The following is a 22,244-nucleotide window of genomic DNA, read 5'->3' as shown; positions in this document are numbered from 1 at the left end:
CTGGTCTGGAGGTCCAGATGGAAGTCGGTCGCCCGGAGCCAACCCCGTCGTCGTAGGCAAACTCTGTTGCCCAGCTGGCGGAACCCGGTATCGGCAATATCGGTTGGCACCGTTATGGCGTGGTCCGACGCCACCTCGCCTTCTTGAAGTATTTCCAGGGCTTCGGACCTCTGTCGTCCGGTAGGAAGTCCAATATGGGGCCCAGCTTAAACCAGAGCTCCCTGTCGTAACGGGCCACGATCGCCAGGGCGTTGGCCGCTTTGATCGTCGTCGCCGCCGACGAAATGACCCGTCGCCCCATGGCGTCCAACTTATTTCCCTCGCCGTCCGGAGGGGAATTCGACGTTGAGGCTCCTGACCCCGCCGCTTTCTTCTTCGCCGCCGCCGAGACGACCAAGTCTGGCGTTGGCTGGGCCCTGAGGCACAGGGGAGCGGTCTCGGGGACCCAGTACTTCTTCTCGTACCGGTCCCGTTTGGCTGGTGCCGTGGAGGGGTTCTTGAGTACCGACAGGCCCTCCTCCCAGATGTCATCGATTAGAGGCACCGCGATGACAGTCTTCCTCTTGGCCTCCCGGCGCTGATAGAGGAAACCTTCCTTTTTCTGCTGCTCCGGGCAGAGCTGGAACAATTCGGACGCCCTGGCGATCATGGCGTGGAATGAGGCAATCTCGTCGGACGGAGATGCCCGTGCGACGGGAGACCCGTTCCGTCGTCGCCCTCAGAACCCGTCGTCGAGCCCACCGCACCGTCATCTCCCGACTCGTGGGAGGATGAGGAGGGAACTGCAGGCCTTACGGGGGCAAGCAGAGGAGAGGGTTGGGTCCTCCGTCGTTTGTTCCGAGGACTTCCCGACGGGCCAGGTTGCGGGTCCTCTGGCCTGGGCCGTGGTAATGTCATCCTTATCTCAGAGTATAAGGACTGGATCGCAAACAAAATGGCCGCCGAGCTATCCTGAGGCCTAGGTTCCGGCTGCGTCGGACGGGAAGGCTGCTCTTCCTCGCCATCGTCGTCTTCCTCGGTTATCTCCCGAGGATCTTCCTTGCGGGACCGAACCTTCTCGAATTGTACTTCGGGATTCCTTGCGACCTCGGTCAGTTCCCCCTCCGAGGCTGACTCCGAGCTCGAGGAGGCTACCGTGCCCTCGCCCCCCCCCGTTCCATCATGGGGGCCATGACGATGGGCTGAAAAGAGGATTCCCTCCTTGGCGGCAGGGAAACTCTAGTCCCGGAGGCAGTCTCCGCTGGCAGGGTCTCTGCCGGCTTGGCAAGAGTCGCCGCGATCCCCTCGATAGAGGCCTTTGCCTGCTGGGTAGGGGCCTTCACCACCTTAGGTGCGTCCTGGGCCTTCTCCTTAGGGGGAGGGGCGACGCCTCGCTCCCCCTCTCCCGAGATTGGATGGGGCTTCTCCCGAAGCTTACCCGGGGTCTCGGACTTCCTCTTCCCCGAACCGGAGCGCTGGTTCGTGGTTGACGGTACCGGGGAAGGGGCGCCCGGCCTGGCGACCGAAGAGCCCGACCCTTCGGCGCTCCCGGAGCCAGCGGACTCGCAGCGCTTGGCCTGGTGTTGGGCCCCCCGTCGCCGGGGCGCCCGCACAGGACTTAGAAGCCCGCTCGGACCCTTTCTTCTTCTTCTCACCCGTCAAGCCCTTCTCCAACCAGCTGGCGAGACGAGATCGACGGTCCCTCATGAGGGACCGACGAGATCGACGGTCCCTCATGGTCCGCTCCGACAAGTTCTTGCAGAACTGGCAGTCCTTCTCTACATGAGTCTTGTCCCCATGAAGACAGTAGAGGCATCGCAAATGTTCATCCTCCTTAAACACATTCTGCAGCCCGCATCCAGGGCAGCTGCGAAACAGCTTGGGTCCGGGTGACGAACTCGCGTCCTGGGCCATCTCGAAGTAGGCCGCGAATCTTCTGGAATCCTCCAAGAGATTGATTTGACGAAATCTTCATCCTTGAGGGGCGTAGGAACATCCCGCAACGGGTACCCGTTAACTGGAGTAGAAACGGTGGAGCTTGAGGCTCGATTAACCGAAAAAATGTGAAAATTCACCAGAAAAAGCGCGAAACACGCAGTAAAAGCGAGAGAGCTAAGCACGAGGACTCCCAACACTTGAACGTGCGGTAAAAATCTGAAGATGGCTGCCAGAGGCGGGGCTTAGGGAGATGGCAGTCATTGGCTGTGGTCAGTATGACGCAGAGATCAGTGATTGGTTACTACTACGAAAGACAGATCAGAAACAAAACTGATACTGATTTTTTCTTTACCGAGGATTCCCAGCCTGACGACGGGGAATATTCATGAGCATGTGAATCCATGCCAGACCCCATGCTGGAGAAAAGCACTACAGTCGATGGCTGAACATTTATTAGACAAAGATATAAAAAACGAGAAGGCCAGCCCACCCGAAATAATGGCAGTATATAGAAGAGCACTAGAGCGAGGGACAGGAGAAACAGCCCTATCATTGGATCTGGGAATATTGTTACATCTAAGAGAGAAGGGGGGGACGGTAAGTGGGCCATTTCCTATGAGAGAGGTCCCACCTACCTTTGTGCCCAAAGTGGAGGTTCCCGCAGTGGGTGGTGCAGGGGCGCAGGTAACACCAGCCCATTACACCGCCCAATATGTGCATGTCCCCTTTTCCAGACAGGAGGTGAACAATATAAAGCAGACGATTCCTGATATAAGAAAGAATCCTGCAGGGTTTTACAAGGAAGTAGAGTCCTGCCTACAATCATCCGTGCTTACCATGGGTGATATAGACCTAATATTCCCGGTGATCCTGCCAGCAGACATATGGAAACAAATAAGGAAGGTAGATGACACAACGGCCTTTGGCGCCAGATGGGCGGACTTGATAATAGAAGACAGGAATAAAGCGGTTGGAGGGACACCAGGAGCGAACCTGGTGGCATTACCAGCACGTATAGTGCAGAAGTTAAAAGAAATTGTCCCAGAGAAAAGAATTCAATGGGACAAATTGACTGCATGTGTACAAGGCAAGGATGAGTTGGCTACAGATTATTTTAATAGATTTGAAGAAGTATTCACAGACTTCAGTGGGCAGGATGTGGGCTCGGAAGCGGGAAACAGGTTATTTGTTGACAAATATGTGAGGGGGTTAAAACTTCCAATTCAGGATATAATAATGACATCAGAGAGTGCATGGCAAGCAAAAACGTTGGGCGAAGTATTACATATGGTCCAATATTATGAGCACAGAGTGACTGCGGGAAAAGAAAAAGAAGAGAGGGATAGGGTAAATCTGAAAACACGGGTATTAATGCAGCAAGTAGTAGGACATAATAGAGGGCGAGGGAACGCACAAGGAAGGAGTAATTCGAATATGCATGGGGGAACAGTGGGACCGAATCAATGTGCGTATTGTAAGGAGGAAGGCCATTGGAGAGCGCAATGTCCGCATCTGCAGAATAGAAATGGGTCTGGTCAGAGGAGACAGCATAGAGGACACCCAGGAGTGAATGGAACAAATAGGAATAGTATGCAGCAGCATCACAATAACGGAGGTAATCAAAACCAAGGCCAAAACCAAAATGCCCCAAACCAGAGTCAGGGACAGCAAAATCAACAATATGGAAACCAGAGTGGGGGAAATAGAGGAAAGAGTGGGAACATTTTCGCTACACAGCCAAACATGTATTACAGTAATAGTAATGATTACACATCGGACGATGTGTTATTTCCTCAATAGGACAGCCCAGGACAGGGGTCGGAACCAGTGTGTATTCCCGTGAATCAGAGAGGACCCTACGTAGAAATGAGAGTCGGGAATGAGGAGCACCGCTTTCTTGTAGATAAAGGAGCACAGAAGTGTTCAATAGACCACCACTTGGTTCCGGATATACCACTGTCAGGGCAAAAGAAGGTTTCCGTAGGGTTTGCAGGTACACCAGTCATAAACCCAGTGTCCAAACCAGTCCCAGTTACAATAGGACCATTTACTGAATATTGTCCTTTCCTTTTAACAGAAAATTGTGGGGAGAATTTGTTGGGATTAAAATTGTTGAAAAAACTAGGCTCCGTTATACAGTGCACAGCGGACGGAGTGTTTCTAATGATTTGGCCACACGATGCCCCTGTGTCAGAATTCATGTCTGAAGCGTTACCAGGGGAACTAAGTAAAGTACCAACCTGTATATGGGCAATGCATGACAATGATGTAGGATGTTTAAAGATAGAGACAGTAAAGATCATCTTGAAAGAAGGTGTTACCCTTCCACGAATACACCAATACAGAATTTCGGCTGAAGGTGAGAAAGGATTGAAGAGTATTGTTACAGATTTGGTGAAATTAGGGGTAATCGAGGAAATTACAGGCATTCATGCAACAGCCCGATTCTTCCGGTTTATAAAAAAGGAGGCAATGAGGTACCATACCGTTTTATAATTGATCTGCGCGCATTGAATAAGGTAGTAGATCCACAATTTCCTCTAGTGCCAGATGTCACTACAATATTGACAATAATACCTGTTTCAGCAGAATATTTTAGTGTAGTAGATTTGAAAAACGCGTTCTTCAGTATTCCAGTGGACAAGGACAGCAGATATTTTTTTGCGTTCACATTAGGAGGACGATCATTTACATTTACGCGGATTCCGCAAGGTTACACGGAAAGTCCAAGTATTTACAGTAGAGCATTAAAAGAGCAGCTAGACATGCTGGAATTACCCGTGGGTTGTGTACTCTTGCAATACATAGACGATCTATTGCTAGCTGCATACACAGAGGAGATTTTGATTTTTTTAAGAAAGCACTGTATTACTACTGTCACACCTAGCGGCACATGGCCATAAAGCTAGTTTGAAGAAATTTAAATATAATCGAAAGGAGGTGGCCTATTTGGGCTACCTACTTTCGAAAGGAGGGAGAAGACTAACGCCAGAACGCATAGAAAGTATTTCTTGTATGCCTATTCCAAAAACACAAAAAAGAGTCAGAGGCATAATAGGCATGGCTTCATATTGCCGACAATGGATTGGTAATTTTGCGTTAATTGTGAAGCCATTGGTGAATTTAACTAGAAAGGATGCGGTTATGCCTTTGCAGTGGGATGAGGAATGTCAAAGCATTTGAGGGATTGTAAACTGCATTATGCTCGGCTCCAGTTTTGGGTACGCCGAACTATGAGAACATTTTTAGACTATTTGTGTGTGAAAGTGAAGGATGTGCATTGGTGGTTTTGACACAGGAACAAGGTGGAAGAAATAGGCCGTGCAGCTATTTTTCTTCTGCGCTGGACCCTGTAGCGCACGCACTACCACGATGTTTGCATTCTGTCGCAGCGGCTGCTGCGTCAGTGAAACAAACGGAAGGGATGGTATTGGGGCACATTTTAATTTTGATGGTGCCACATGCCATAGACGTTCTATTAAATAGGACACAGACGCAACACCTCACCTTTGCTAGATTGACAAGATATGAGATTATCTTGTTCGTGCCCCACATCCAAATTATGAGGTGTAGCGCTTTGAATCCTCCAGAATTAATGCCACCAACCATAAAAGAAATTGGGAAGGATGAATCACCCCCCCACGATTGCTTAATGGTCACTGAGGAATTAACCAAGGGGAGAGTTGATTTAAGTGATATCCCACAGAAAGAGGCAGATGGAGAGTTATTTTGTGACGGCTCATGTTTTAAATTACCAGATGGCACGACAACTGCCGCATATGTTATCACTACCCTAGAGAGCGTTGTAGAAAGCAAAAGAATTCCCTATAATTCAGCACAAGCCGCAGAAATAATAGCATTAACAAGGGCCTGCAAGATTTCTGAAAATTTGAATGTGAATATATATACTGATGGTCAGTATGCTTTTGGAGTGGTTCATAACTTTGGTCGACTCTGGGCTGAGAGAGGGTTTTTGACATCACATGGCGCCAGAATTCAACATGGCCATTTGATTGTACGATTGCTGTCTGCACTCACGTTTCCAAAGCGCCTAGCAATAGTGAAATGGGAGGCACATAAAAAAGTAACATGCAAAGTAGGAGAGGGAAACGCGTTTGCAGACAGAATTGCGAAACAAACTGCCACTGATTTGAATACCAAAATGATGATGGTTCAGACGGAGGAAGTACCCTGTATGATAGGAAATTGAGTTGCTACTGTCAAAGAAATGCAGGCCGAAGCTACGGCCGATGAAATACAGGGGTGGGCAGAGGGATGTGCTGAGTTGGATCTGGAGGGTTGTTGGGTGGACAAGGAAACCAGAAACTGGATGTTGCCAAATTCGGACGTGACTGCAATGGTCACAATGGCCCACAGCCGTACGCACATCTGTGCGAAGAAGATAATACAGCACCTTTCTACAGTTTGGCAGAATGCAAACATAAAAAAGAATGCAGAGAGGTTGGTGCAGAACTGTATCACATGTTTGCAACACAATGTGGGGAAGGGAACAGTGACTCCAACAGGCAGTTTTGGCCGCCCTCTATGCCATTTGAGGTGATCCATTTTGATTTCATAGAGATGGAGAGGTGCCAAAACTTAAAATACGTCTTGGTGGTGATCTGTGCATTCAGTAACTGGGTGGAGGCATATCCCTTGAAGGACTGCACAGCAATGAGCACGGCAAAAGTATTGTTGAAGGAGTACTTTTCCAGATTTGGCTTGCCCCGTGTCCTATGGTCTGATAATGGACCACATTTTGTGGGCGCAGTGGTAGGTCTTCAGATTGATAAGAGATTCCATAGTTCAAGGCATCCGAATTCTGCCCGTCTTGTGGAGAGGCACAATGGGATTCTTAAATCAAAGATTAGCAAGATTTGTGCGCGAAGCAAGTTGAGTTGGGTGGATGCATTACCAATAGCACTATTATGCATGCGTACGTCTGTACAAGCTAAAACTGGGCTCTTCCCGTACGAGATCGTGATGGGGAGGCAGGCAGATGTATGGTGCGCACCACAGACAAAACGACTTAGTGAGATAGAACATCCTGTGCTTAGTACTTATTGTGGCCTTTTAATGCAGAAATTGCATTTGATTCATCAGCAGGTGCAGGAGGCGTTACCAGTGAGATACACCGGTCCGGGGCACGCGCTGGAGCCAGGCGACTGGGTGCTGCTAAAATGTTTTAAAAGAAAGTCATCATTAGCACCCAGGTGGCGCGGGCCCTATCAAGTACTCTTGCGACGCAGACGGCAATACGGGTGGATGGAAGGAAGTCGTGGATCCATGCCACCCATGCCAAGAAGATTCCAACTGCACTGAAAGACTTGCCCGACACTGATGACCGGAAAGAGACAGCGGTCCCAGAAACGAAAGAAACTGTTGCCAGTAAGCAGCCACCTAATCTGCCAAAACGAGAAGTGAAACTCGAAACAAAACCTGAGACGATTGCCAAAGAGGGGCAAGGGCAAAGAGTGCCCCAACGTTGCCCAGCAGAATCGACATCACTGCTGGCCGACACGAAATCTGCCTTGCAAATACCAGCAGAAACAAATTGTGTACCCCTTTGGCGCCCACCAGCACGCCAAACAATGGATCTGCATCATTGGCGCGGCGCACACCAGCACCTGCAGTAGCGCCACAGGATGACTGAGCTTGAATCTGGAAGTGCACCGGCACTATTCACAGATCACACGATACCAGGAGCAAGGCGATACAACTTGCGGCCTCGAAAGACAAAGTGATCCGCAGTTCTTTTTGGTGTTTATGTCAACCTCTGGTTCAGCTCATGGACGGAGAAGGAACTAGAGGTGTAGAGGAGAGAAGCGTGAGAATTGTGCAAGTCTGACAATTCAAGACTCGCGGCTCCTCGGTGCGATCATAAAAGTACATGTGTCAGGAACCAGAGCGGACAAGCTGGGCGCACATGACACTAAGGTGATAAGGTAACTGATCAAAGGTCCTCTGAGCAGTATAAGAAAGGACAAGTGATCTTGCCTAAAAACGAATAATCAAATCCAGGCTAAAGAGGACAGGCAGAACTGAACTGTGACAATTCCGTTGAACTTATTGACATCAGAGCAAGCGCGATGAAGAGAAATATCCACAACGAACTGTGATAAGAAAGAAGAAGGACGACGACGAGAAACATGCCGGGACCGGTTCCAGCCTCCTCCTGCACCACCACCGCTGAGAATGAGTCAATTATAAAGACTGTAAGCTTAAGAAAAACGCATGGTAAAACAAATTGTATGCTGGTACTGACAATAATAATGTGCTTTATGAGCGTGGTAGCACCAATATCGACAGCCCTAATATTATGGTGTGTGGAAACAATACACCCATTAGAAGAACAAGTTACTTTCTTACCTGGTAACGTTCTTTCGATGGGATGGTCCGACGACGTATTCCATATCTATGACAGGTAATGTCCACAGCTGTGCTGCTTCGGAAAATCTTTGGCGTCTGCGTCCTGCGTCGATGCGCCGTCCCCGAGGACCTCCTCCGACGGCCGACGTCACCCGATGTGATAAGTAGGACGCACGACGCCCATAGCCTCAGTTATAGTTTTTTCCCAGAACGTGTGCCACCAGTTTTCTGCCAGTCAGACACACAAGGCCTTGCGGAACGCAAGCTGCAATCGCAAAAGAAATTCTGCAGCGGGGAAGGCAGGGAGGGAGCGATATGTAATACGTCGTCGGACCATCCCATCGAAAGAACATTACCAGGTAAGAAAGTAACTTGTTCTTCGAGGGGATTGGGTCCTCTGACGTATTCCATATCTATGACAGACTCCCAAAGCTGTACCAAGCAAGGAGGTGGGAAAAAATGTAGAATACAAATTTAGCATGCACCATCAAATTGCGGAATAGAGAACTGCCTTGCCAAAGGCCAGATCTTGCCCTCTGATGGAATCAAGGGAATAGTGACGTACAAAAGTAGGTACTGAAGCCCAGGTGGCTGCATCACAGATGTGACGAATAGGAACTCCCCTCTGCAGGGCAGTAGACGCAGCCACTCCTCTGGTAGAATGGGTCCGCAAGCCAGCCGGAGGGTCCTTACCCGCCAAGCGGCAACACTCGGAGATAGCTAAAATAATCCAACGAGACAAAGTCTGTTTCGTCACAGCTTGTCCCAAACGCTTTCCAGCGTAACAAACGAAAAGTTGATCGTCCACTCTGACCCGGGACATGCGCGAAATATAAAAGCTCAACGCTCTCCGAGGATCAAGCCTATGGAGCCTCTCCTCTTCCTTACCAGGATGTGGAGGAGGATAGAACGCCGGAAAAACCACCTTTTGGATCAAATGAAAATCCGAAACCACCTTCGGAAGAAAAGAAGGACGAACTCTAAGGACAACCCTGTCCTTGTGAAACACAGTGAAGGGTGGCTTAACTGAAAGTGCCTGTAACTCACTCACTCTGCGAGCGGAAGTAACCGCAACTAAAAACACAGTTTTCAGAGTTAACAGCCTGAAAGGGCAAGAATGTAAAGGCTGAAACGGAGCACCCATAAGAAACTTAAGAACAAGGTTCAAATCCCAACCTGGCACCAGAAAAGTGACGGAGGGAACACATTAGTGAGCCCTTTCAAAAACTGTGAAATTAAAGGAATTTTAAAATAGGAACACTGTGGGCCAAAGAAAGCAAAAAAGACAGAACCATGGGAATGTCACATTCAAAAGGATCCACATTCTGAACTCTGCACCAGTCGCAGAACTTTCTCCAACGGCACAGAGACTGGCCGAGAGCAACACCTCCATTACGTCTTCAGGGAGGTCCCAATCCTTATACCTCAACCTTTCAGAAGCCAAGCGTGAAGGTTGAGGGATCTGACCTCTGGATGGAGAACCTGACCCCCCTCCCGTGAGAGCAGATCGTCTCGGTAGGGAAGACGACGTGGAGGGCAGATGGACAAGTCTAGAAGGTCCGGGTACCACGTCCTCCGGGCCCACGCCGGAGCAATGAGGGTCATCTGGGAACCGAACCTCCGTAACCTCCGCAGCACTTGCAGGATGACGGGGACTGGAGGAAACGCGTACAGCAGTGGGAATGACCACTCCTCCACAAACACGTCTCCTAAGGCACCTTTTGGAGGAAATTCCCGAGAGCAAAACCTTTCACACTTCTGGTTGACACTGGAGGCGAAGAGATCCACTTGAGGGGTCCCCCAAAGGGCAAAGATCTCCAGGTGAATCTCCTGAGCCAGCTCCCACTCGTGAGAGATCGTGCTCTGCCTGCTCAGAGCATCCGCCGTCTCGTTGTCGTCTCCGGCCAGATGAACAGCCGAGATCGAAACTTTCTGCTGGATGGCCCAGAACTCGAGCTGCATTGCCTCCCTGCACAGCGGAAGTGACCCTGCCCCCCCCTTTTTGTTGAGGTAGTGCATGGCCACCGTGTTGTCCGTCAGAATCAGGACACTCTTCCCGCGCACAGTCGGCAGAAAAGCCTTCAGGGCTAGCCTGACGGCCCTCAGCTCCAACAGATTGATATGGAGTCTGGACTCCGACGGAGACCAACGACCACTGTCAGCTCGTTGGCATGACCTGCCATCCCGTGAGGGATGCGTCCGTCACGATCGTCACCTCCGGCCAGGGCAGCCAAAATGGGGCCCCCTTCATCAGATTGCCCTCGACGGCCCACCACAGAAGGTCCCGGGCTACCGAGGGTGGCACCTGAACAGGGTCCGACAGCCTATCGGAGGACTGAGACCACTGGAGCTTGAGTGCCCACTGCAAAGATCTCATCCGCAGACGAGCCTCTGGCACCAGAAGAATGCAGGATGCCATGAGGCCGAGCAGTCTCAAGAACTCGGACGCTGGGAGAATCTGGGCAAACTGAAACTTGTGCACCATCTGCTGAATATGAAGAGCCCTCACCTGAGGAGGAAAACACTGCCCCAGGGACGTGTCGAGCACTGCTCCGATGTACTGGAGCCGCTGCGTTGGTGTCAAATGGGACTTCTTTAAATTGAGGGAGAAGCCCAGCCTGTGAAGGGAGTGGCAGTTGACGGACAGATGATCCAGGATTTGCTCGGGAGAGCTCCCCCTCATCAACCAATTGTCCAGGTAGGGGAAGACGTGAATCCCCCCCCTTTCCTGAGATGCGCTGCCACCACCACCGTGAGCTTGGTGAAAACCCTCGGGGCGGAGGTCAATCCGAACAGCAGGACCCGAAACTGAAAGTGCGAGTCGCCAACCGCGAACCTCAGGTACTTCTTGTGATTGGGATGGATCGGCACATGGAAGTAAGCATCCTTGAGGTCGAGAGACACCAACCAGTCCTGAAGTTGAAGGGCCTGGAGGACTTGAGAAAGAGTCACCATCTTGAACTTGCCCTTACTGAGGAGTTTGTTCAAACCACGCAAGTCCATGATGGGTCTCAATCCCCCGTCTTTCTTTGAAATCAAAAAATAAGGAGAATACCATCCCTTGTTCCTCTCCGCTACAGGCACCAGTTCTATAGCGCCTTTCTCCAGCAGGGCTTGAATTTCCTGCGCAAGGAGCGGATCCAGACTCTTCAAAGAGAGGTTCCCTGGTGGATTGTCGTGAGGCCTCTGCCGAAAAGGAAGACAGTAGCCGTGGGTTATGATCTCCAGAACCCACACATCCGAAGTAATGGCTTGCCACTCTACAAGATGCTGCGCCAGCCTTCCCCCAACCGGCGAACCGTGGGACCTGGCCTCATGACTGAGTGGTAGCGGCTGCGGCGTTAACTGAGGGCAAAGAGGCAACTGCCCGAGCGGCCTTGGCACCTCGAGTACCTCTGTTTCCACCTCTGGCAATCTTACGATGGCCTTTTTGACTGCTAGCTCCTCTTGCTTTACTGAAGGACAAGTAATAGCGAAAGGAACCTCCCCTCCATTGCTGTCCCCTAGGACGAAAAAGCGGAGGTTGGCGAACTGCAGCACCCAACGATTTCGCTGCAGCTTTGGAGGTCTGCAACCTCTCAAGGCTCTCGTCAGCCTTGCTGCCAAAAAGGTGTTGACCGTCAAAAGTCATGTTGAGGAGCCGGGACTGCACATCAGGAGTGAACCCAGACTTCTGCAACCACGCAAACCTGCGCATTACAGTTTTCGCCGCCATGGACCGGCTAACACAATCCGCCAAGTCCAAACCCGACTGAATGGCCTCACACATAGCATCCTTGCCATCCTGAACCATAGCAAGGAAACCATCCCGTTCGTCCCCTTCGGGAATATGATGGTAGGACACGACGCCTGCTTTGCCGGGGCCGTAGCCGCCTGCACCACCTAACTCTCCAGGGTGGGGGGCCTAGACAAGTAGCAGGGGTCGCTACCGGCTGGACGGTATTTTCGCGACAAAGACTTGCCCACTGCCGGGAGACTCTCAGGAGCAGTCCAAGCCGCCGCCACCCTTCTCTGCAGAGCCATATGAAAAGGCAAAACCGGGTCAGTGGGTGGACCGAGATCAAGGATGTCCGTGAGATCATCCTGAACGAACTCCCCTGGGGGAGCTGACCAACCCAAATACTCGGTAACCCGAGACATAAGGCGCTGATATGACGAATCGGCATGAGTGCCAGGCTCCGGCCGACAAAACTCCACCTCCGGAGAGGTGTCCAGTCCACTGGCATCATGCAGTGACTGCCTCAGGTCATCAAACTGACTATGGCCCGAGATAAGGTCATCTGGAACCGGAACCAGGCCGCCATCAGAGCCTTCATCACCCTCTGAAATGTACTCCAGGCGGGAAGAGCATGACCTCTGCGGACCAAAGTAGTGCCGGACCTTAACCATAGCCTTTTTAGGGGCAAACCCCGAGCCACGGAGCCCCTCCGACACCATCGCCTCGAAAGGCATCAAGGGCGCCGAACGAGTCGGCACGCACGTGACCGACATCTTGGACCCACAGTCCCCGCAGTTCTTGAAGCCCAGACGCGCGGTCGAAGATGAGAAAGACATCGCCACGAACAGGTCTTCACAACCAACCGAACAGGTTCAACGAACCGAGAATAGAAAACAGCAACTTCAAAGAGTCGAGGCATACCGAGATTCACGAAGCGAACACGTTCGCGGAAAAAACAGAACTGAGGCTATGGGCGTCGTGCGTCCTACTTATCACATCGGGTGACGTCGGCCGTCGGAGGAGGTCCTCGGGGACGGCGCATAGCTGTGGACATTACCAGTCATAGATATGGAATACGTCGGAGAACCCAATCCCCTCAAAAAAATTTTACCAATAATTAATATATCCACTACTGAAAGCCCGGTTCAGGTGATCACTTATACCCTGCCCCCAATGGAAGAAAGACACAGGGAAGGTTTTGGAAATAATACTTTGCTATTGATCATGAACATGACACATGCAATTCTGAAGAAAACAAATTGCTGGGTATGTGCTCATTTACCACAGCATGCTGGGAAAGGAATAGGGTGGTATGTGCAGCCACTACCATTAAGTTCTGCATGTAGTGCATCTTTAGGTGCAATGTTCTATGGGAAATGGAATGAGAGTAATACTCGTCAATTAGACAGAACAAACATGAATGAGTTTGAGGAGATAATAATGAAGCCTGTGGGTTGTTCCATTTTCCATAAAGCACAAGTAATAGCCCCAGAGCCCATGAGGAAAAGTACACGAAAGATAACACGACAAAATAGACGAGATAGATTGTCCCCACCAGAAAAAAATATCTGTAATGACGTTTTGTCTAAGAACAGAAGGGGACAAAGATGCAATCCCCCCATCTTACACAGTGAATTATAGCCCAAGAACTGTCCCTTTTTGTCTAAAAAAGAAAGGCTCTTTTTCAGTCGGAACATATACTGGTTGCATGAATACAGTGGTATTAAAATGGGAAATAGAACCAGTATATGTAGGTGATCCAGTTTATTTTATATGTGGAGAGAAAGCATATCCTTGGTTGCCCAGAAACTGGGGAGGTACATGTTACCTAGGTCTACTGTTCCCAGGAGTATTCCTATTAGAAACAGCAGCCATGGCCAGATTATCCAGAACTAGAGTCAAAAGGACTGACGAGGGTGTTTTAATAGCAACTGATGTAGCAAAATCATTCATTCCAATCTTAGGGCAGATAGTGAACTCCTATAATATAAGGCAACTGTCCAGAATCCTAAAAAATACAATAAACACAACAACAGATATACTATTTAACATGACGTTGGAAGAAAGAGGAATCAGGTTAATGACGCTGCAAAATAGAATGGCTCTCGATGTGATCCTGGTTGATCGTGGGGGAATTTGCAAAATAGTGGGATCAGCGTGTTGCGTTTATGTCAATGACTATTCCCCCACGATCTTTGAAGCAATAAAGAAAATGCACGTCCTAAGCGCTGAACTCCCTACTGGAGAAGGGAGCTGGGAATAGGATCTTGGTTTTGGGGAATACTACGTTCTTGGGGATGGAAGTTGATCTCAATATTAGTAGTGGTGTTTGGAATATTCCTAACGTGCTGTTGTTGTATACATTGTCTACCCATAGTTTGCACTGAGGTAACTGAGGGATGTACGGAAGGATGTATGCATATGATGACAAAGAAAAAATAACCTCATGGTCAAACTGACCCAGACCCAAATGAGATGAGAGCAGTAAAAGAGTTGATGGCAATAGATATTGATGAAGACGATGATGTTTACAATAGCATGCAAAATTCAGACATAAGTACTTCAGACTCATCATCACTAGAGGAGGTTTCAATAAATAGATGAGACGTTTGGCATACGGCCAAAGGAGGGTTTGTCAGTCTAGAAAAATGGATACCTCTACTTTGTGACCTCAAATGTATTTTGGTGGCCGTGGGCCAACCGTCTCATGCACGATATGACAGAATATAGGTTTTCGAGTTTGGCAATGAACGGCCATTTTGATGTAACAAGAATCGCCATTTTGTTTTCTAACCATTGCTCATTGCTTTCTGTTCCTATTGCTTTGCAGTATATTTTCCGCTTACACTGCTCGACTGTAAAACATTGTTGTCTGTATGTGAAAAGGACAAGGCCGCAGGGCAGAGAGGATAACAAGAGTTTGTTGACACACAAACGTAGGCAGCGCCAGGAAGAATGCCCGGCTCCCTCCCGAATGTAGCCTTGAAGCAGAGCTGCAGGGCATTTAATCATTTCGCAGCTGCCAGCCAGTCTTGTTATATGGTAGAATATGTTAGAATAATACCGCTAAAGGCTTGAATTATGCTTTTCATACGCCCCCCCCCCTTTGCTGAGCCCGCTAGAGCATGTCGGCTCCCAGGACACGAATAGCACCTAATAGATAGCAAGGTCCGGAATGCAACTCTTCCCCCACCCCCTCCGTATGAAGCTCGCTTCCAACAACAGAAGCGCTGTGTTCTATTCAACAACTGAAAGATGCATTCGCACTCACAAATTGCAAATTGTTACTAGAATAGATGTTTGAAGGTGTCATAGTTGTCGGAGATGTCCATCATCACACCAAGTTCAAAGAAACCCAATAAAAGGGGGGTGTTAAACATGTCATAGCTGATTGTTTGATATGCATTTTGTATATATGTAACTGATGTATGTAATTCACTCTCTTGCGTCCCTCGAGGTCTAGAGATACACGTCGCGGGGCGTGAGACCAAGTTGGCCAACTGAGACTTTTGCTTTGCAATAAACCCTAGCTTTGGGAATACAACCTCGTGTCTGGCGTATCTATCGTGTGTGGTGACTCGCCTTGTTTCCATAGACGTCAGGGTCCCCTAGGGGCCCCTTTCATCTGTGCTGCCTTTAAGCGCTAACAAATTTTGGTTAAGGGCCATGAGGTCAAATTGAGAAGAGCCCGCCTCGGGCTCCTGTTGTGAAGAGTCCGACCTGGCATACTGGTCCATCCTTGCCTGCTTCTTCTGGTTGCCCATTCCAGGCACCAAGGGTAAATCCAGTCCGTGCACTGGCTGGCCTACAGGATGAAGAAATGCCCCACACAGCTTCCAGGTGGAGTGCAACTAGGCGAGGCGTTCCAACACACCCCCTCCAAGAGGGCACCCACCAAGCAAGGTGGGAAATGCAGAGGGGTAGGCAGCCACCGACCCAACAGTCCACTATGAGGCTACAGAAGGGACTACACCAGATCCAGTAGATTCTTGATGAAAATTAAGTGGGGACAGGTGAGCCACCCTCGCTCAACGCCCACAACCGCAAATCACAGCCACAAAGTGATCCGACACACAGTCCACCTGGCGTCAATGGGAGAAAATGGGAGAAAAGGGGAGAGGGGGAGAGGAGGAGCGAGGCCATACAGAGCTTCAATCCACCAATCTAGTCCATGAAGTCCATAGAACAGTGACATGCAGAGCCCCACACACAATGCCCCTCCAGCTCAGAGCCACCTTGTAACAGCCACAGGAGAAGGAAGGGGAGGGGGGACAGACCCACAACAACCACAGTAGGATCACCCAGGCACGGCAATCCCGGTCCATCCGCCCCCACCCCAAACAGAAGTGACCTCCCGGACTGCCACCCGACTCACCGCACACCAGGATGCCAAACCAGCGTGGTCGGGTGGGAAAGGGGAGGCACACAGGCTTTCCGCTGCGCCAGACCAGCAGCCAAGCGGGACACGGACGCGGCTCTGTCTGGTCAAATGAAGGGCTACGGCGGGGCCGCCCGCGCCACTCTGCCGAAGAGGTGGCCACTCCTCCAGGCACCGAGGCAACAGACGACCAGCGCAGGACCAGCGCGCAGCCAAGACTCGCGGCACCCAGCACAACCAGCGGGGCCCGAGCCTCGATCGCCCCAGCAGGAGTTGGCCCAGGAGTTAAGGACGCAGCTGAAAGTAACAATGCTAAACAGCACAATACAGTTAATGCTCCCAAACAAGTAAGAAATGAGACGCAATTGACGAATAACACTGAGGTGGAGGTTGAATCCAGTCGGCCTTCAACATCAGCCAAGGCTGATGGTATCATTGGACACAGTTTGCCTCAGGAGAAGATAAACCTAGAGATAACACTAGAGAAAAATGAAACATTTGCCATCTTAACAGAGTCCATTTCACAGCACTCGCCGCCCACGAAGAACACAAAGAACACTCCCTCACACTCCGCCTCACTTCTCTTACCCGATACATAGTTATTTATTTAGTTCTTATATTTGTTAAGCACACAGAGGTGCACAGAAGTGCAATGTGTCAAGTATAAAAGGGTTTATGTAGTACAAAGCAGAGACTTGTGGGCAATTGGCATGAATTAAGAGCTTGGGTGAGATTACCAGACCCTCCCTTCAGTTTGTTTACATTACTCAGCTTTTAATGCAAATTTTGAACCTCACTGAATCACACTTTTATGGTGTCCTTCGTTACTGCTATACTCCACTGATAGTTAGGGGCTACTTTTTGATCTTCAAAATGTCATCTCAGAATTTCATGTGCTGTTTATTTTATGTTCTGATACTCGGCTTGTAATGCAAATGTTTAACGTTACTTAATCTCTTTCTTTAAGATGTGTACTGAATTTAACCAGAAACTTGCTTTTCTGTTATTATACAATGAATGACTGGCATCTCCATAGAAGGGGTACTTCTGCTGAAAAACTTTTATTGTGCTTGCCTGTAGGATGGTCTGCACATTATTCAGGGATCTTATAATGGCATATCAGAATCTTATACAACCCCAAAATCTGTACACGTACTGTAGCACCCCAAAATGACTGCTCTCCTGCTTCAGCTCTCTGTACTCAAACCCTCAACAACCTCTCAGTCATTCGTCCCTGCACTCTTTTTATTTTTTGGCTACTCAACACTGGAATGCTTTTACAATTAACATCAAATCAGTGGAAGTATTTAAAAGCAAGCTCATGTTCCATCTGCTAGCCTGCAAAGCGGCATCCTTTAGCCCGCTCTCCAAGCCCGCCCCTCAAATCTCTCTGCCAACCCTTACCTTAAACTCAACAACTGTGACCATCTATGTAGCAAAAGGTGCCAGGACAAAATATAAATATGTATTCATGAAAGTCCTTCTCTCATCATATGTCCCAATTTTGTGTTTTCATGTCCTACCCCCATTATCCACCACACCTCATCCCCATACATTCTTTTTGCTATGTAAAGGCACTTTGAAACTGCTTTTTTTTAAAACTGTCTGTTTGCTTTATGTACGCCACTTTTAGAAGTGCTAATCTTAAACCAAAAAACTGCACATAGGCAAATCCTGAAAGTCCGATACTGTGCAGCGGCAAAACACTGCTAGGTTTTAGCTCCTCAGTACTTATTTAGATACACAGTTGAAAATAATAGACTATAAAGAATGACACTAACCGTTAGTATTGTAGACATCAGTTTGCGTACAAACCATTAGTCTTGCAATACACTGAATCATTAGTTCTTCTTTAACGTCGCTGGGTAAAAACTGACTGAGACTTTGTACCGTGTGCAAGTTACCTTCTGTTATTGGAAAAAACCTGCATAACAAAAAAAAGAAGAGTATAATAAAATCACATTTCTGGTAAATCAAATTAAAACAGTGGAATATAGGAATAACATGACATTTTAAAAATGACAAAAGTACTTTCCTATTACATCAGTGCTCGAGCATGAGAGTTTCAGAACTTCACTGGCCTGAAAGTTGGAAGAGACTTGACAAAGACGTGTATACCGTAAATGCTCTACCAAAGTTCCTTCTCTCAAGGGCACAACTAATTAGGGAGTGGTAAACCGAAGGTTCTTCTTAGCTCACAGTTCGGCAGCTTGACAAGCTCAAGTCATATTCAAATGAGTTTTGAGGGGTGTGAGACCCTGTTTTAACATAATTCAGAAGTTAGAAAATAAAGAACATAAGGAAGGTAATGGCAAGAAAAAGAAATTGTAAAAAATAATGCTTAAATCTAGGAGGGTGTTGGAGTGATTCAGAGTAATGACCACAAGCCGCCATGCCTCACAAGTGGTGCCTGAAGTCAGAGTGTGCAAGGATCCAGGTATCTGGTATCACCTACGCTGCTCTTGCTGCAGTGATAGAAATATGGCAGTGCCCCACCATGGGTAATAAAGGACTGCACAAGATGGAAGGAACCCAACCCACTGCAAAGAGGTTGCTAAATGTTTAGAACATGACAGAAATTCAAATTCTAGGATCTTCTGCACGATGCGGCCTCCAACAGTGACAGAAAACCATCTCTATAGACAGTGTGTTAGAGATGAGGCAGAGGGGAACTGAGAGAACTGTCAGGAAGATGTTCGCCAGAGAAGGGGCAACCAAAAGGATGGGGAAATCAACCAAGAAGTAAAATGTATGCCCATCTAAACTGTAGGCTAGCTTTGGGGATCTTCTCACAGATCCGTACCTGGATGGGAGCTGTAAGGGTTCAAGAGCAAGACTCGGACACAGTGGCATGTTGTTTTGGTTATTGTCAAAATAATAAAAGGTGTTGGGGAAATCATATCTATCCCTAACTCTATGAGGGGTATCCCTTCCACAACAAAATTAAGGAACGTCTATGTCAGGATATTAAAGCGTCTTCAGTCCTGTGGCCAAAATCCTAAACTAAAACAAGTTGACAATGGGCATTTCTCTGAGCTATAGCCTTATAGCTTCCTCTTGCAGTTTCAAACTAAGTTTTAAGGTGCAGAAAAGTAAAGAAATATTAAGGAGTATGACTCTTCCCCTTTTCACTCCTTCAGTTTGTCCTCCACTGATGGATTTCTTACGATTCATAAAAAAGGGGAAGGGGGGTGGTTTTCCTCTTTCCCCCTGATTTACATTTAATGTTTTCTTTTCTCTCTGTATGTTTCAATATGATTTTGTCACAGTTCCAATTTACTCAAGGGGAAAAACTCTTCTCTTTTGCCTCCTCAAAAGTACACAATTCTCTTGAATCAAAACACGGTTTTCTTGAATCACAGCATAGTTCCCTTGAATCCTTAAAGGGGTACGAGTCTTCCCTTTCATGTTACACACTTCTTCAATCCTCCTTCCTTGCCCTGGTATACTCTCATGCCAGGTTATTGTTCCTTGTTCCTGAAAAAGGGGTATGAACCGTCCCTTTTTATCATATATCTTCTTACCACTGGTTTACTCGCCTGCCATGGTATCGTCACTTTCTAGCTTGGGGTGAATCCCAGACTCACTGTTCGTCTGGTTCACTAACCTGCCAGGGTTTCTCCACTCTCTATTCAGTTTCTATTTTATCCAGCACACTAAAACATCTCCTATATTGGGTCAGCAACCCTTTCTCATTAACTCCACTGCCTTTATTAAGGCTCAGTTCGCTCAATAGTATTCGTATTGGCAATGCTTTCACTGTCTTTACTTGAGTTCTCTTGCGTAATACGCAGTGCAGAGCATGCATCCAGAAGCCCCCCGGAAACCTGCTCACTCTCCCTGGGCTTACCGGCTGTGTGCAGAGTCTTCAGTTTTCCTCGTGTTTCACTGGCATCTGCTCTCCCAGTCCATTGACTGGCAGTGCGCCTTGTGAGTTGTTTGCTTCCCGCTTCGCCTTCCTCTATTCAGCAGCTCCGGCTGCCCGAAACAGAAAAGCAGCGAACCTCTCCCAACCTGGCTCCTCTGCACCCCGTGCCGTTGGCCTCTGTGCTGCGCTCTACAGTCTGCTCACCTTTGGCATCCTCCAGTGTCAGCAACCATAAGGTGCCTCTCCAGTCTCGGGATCTCTCGCTCTCCCACAGCTTGCTTAGCTGTGTCAATTTTAAAAGTCCCGGAATTGGCCAGAAATTTCCAATGACTAGACCACAGCGTTGGTTTCCCGCTCTTGGCGATCTTCCTTACTGCATCTCTCCTCCTCGTCTCAGTGTTTACATGAAAATAGGTAAGGAGGTGATTGCTATTCATACTTATATGTTCTGCTCTTACATCATAGTATGCCATACAAAGGTAGTAAGATGATAGATTATTACTGTCATTGTTCTTTAGGGTAAGGGGGGGAAATACCAGAGCCTATCCAGTGAGTCTCCCTAACTCCCCTGAGATTGGTGCCCACCCAGGTGATCCTCCTGCAGACAGCCACCCCCAGGTTTGGTGTCCGGTAGCTTCTGCCCTTCCCTTGCCCTTCGAGGGGAGACTCTCCCCGGGAAATCATTAACGGCTTTGCTGGATTCGTCACAGGGCCCTGATTTGACAATCACCACTTTTTTTAAAATGTATTTATTATTTTTGTTTTTTATTTGTGTTAACCACTTGGTTTTTACAAAAATCAGTCTTCCTACTTGGGACACCACTTTGGTCGAGCGTGCTGGGCCTTTGGTGAACTCAAAGGCACTACTACTCCAAGCATGCCGGGAGATCACTTGTGGCAGGAGAGTTAGCTCTTCTAAGGGCAACATCCAGGAATTTAGCAGTCAACCTGGACCATCTAGGCAGGTATCCAGCAATTAGCCGATACCAGCAAGTTTCTTCTTCTAGAGTAGTTTCGTTTGATGTAAGTGGTGCCAAGTATATTTGTATTTCTGTTGTTAAGGCGGGACATGACATCGGGAGATGATAGATCGATTCCCCTTGCGTTGAATCTTCACATAGGCAACAGTGGGCGTCCGGGACACGGGCTCTTGACGCCAGGATTTCCCTTGTGTTTACTAAGTTCAGTCGTGCTCTCATAAAGGTCTTCCTCAACTTCTTCTCTGGGAATCTTTCACAGTATTTTAAGGGGACTCTCGGACGATTGTGCGTAGGTGGAAGATGCTCTAAGGATTTGTATTGGCGGATCCTTTCACAAGTCTTGATCCAGTCCTGATCTTCTAATTTCTTCTTTACCCTCCCAGGGTTACTTAAGAGCGTTTCAGTCGAACAGGCCACTTCTTCCAGTTTTTCCTGTATTTTTTTTACCCAGTCAAGTAGCGATTTACAGGTGCCTTTGGCGATTTCAGTTTCCATGAGATGGAAAATCGGCAGTGAACTGGGAGACAAGATTTTCCTGTACAGTTGTACCGCACTTTGGGTTACCACTGAGGTAATAGAAGGCAGGCTAAGGTCCCGTCGAATCGCTGACATAGGTGCCGATTTCGGCAGCGCCAAAACTGACTTCCAGAGGTAGCCTTCAAGTTTGGTCCAGGTATCCTCTGGCAGGGACAGGTTTGCCGCCATTCCATAGGTTAGTGCTGGTATAACCTTTGATTTATAAAACTGTAGAGCTGGTGACCACAAGAATTTTCCAAATTTAGTATCCACAGCACGAGTTTGGGCTGAGAGACTGTGGATTTTTTCCCACAGCGAATTCAGGAGGGAGTTGTCTTTCAGAGTGTTGTCAATCTTAACTCCTAGGTATTTAAATTCTTTCACTGATTCGATTTTGCTCTTGTTCAGATACCATGAGTGTGGTGTCTTTAATTCTTTAGTGGTTTTGCAGAAGGAGATGATTTTAGTTTTCTTTAAGTTGATCTTCGTGGACAATCA

At 48.4% G+C, this 22,244-nt stretch overlaps 1 protein-coding gene across 1 annotated transcript in view; it reads right to left on the bottom strand.

Annotated features, from left to right (window-relative positions):
* Positions 1-22,244, bottom strand: part of LTN1 (listerin E3 ubiquitin protein ligase 1) — a 1,629,727-nt gene that overhangs the window by 700,189 nt on the left and 907,294 nt on the right. The window contains exon 19 of the mRNA XM_069636371.1: positions 18,164-18,306. Within this exon, the coding sequence (XP_069492472.1) occupies positions 18,164-18,306 (143 nt within the window). The remainder of the gene's footprint in view (positions 1-18,163; positions 18,307-22,244) is intronic.

This window comes from Ambystoma mexicanum, chromosome 7p (assembly GCF_040938575.1).
Source record: "Ambystoma mexicanum isolate Mex_15411 chromosome 7p, UKY_AmexF1_1, whole genome shotgun sequence".
NCBI lineage: Eukaryota > Metazoa > Chordata > Amphibia > Caudata > Ambystomatidae > Ambystoma > Ambystoma mexicanum.
The sequence above is the reverse complement of the archived record's forward strand: the minus strand, read 5'-3'. Positions and strand labels throughout refer to the sequence as shown.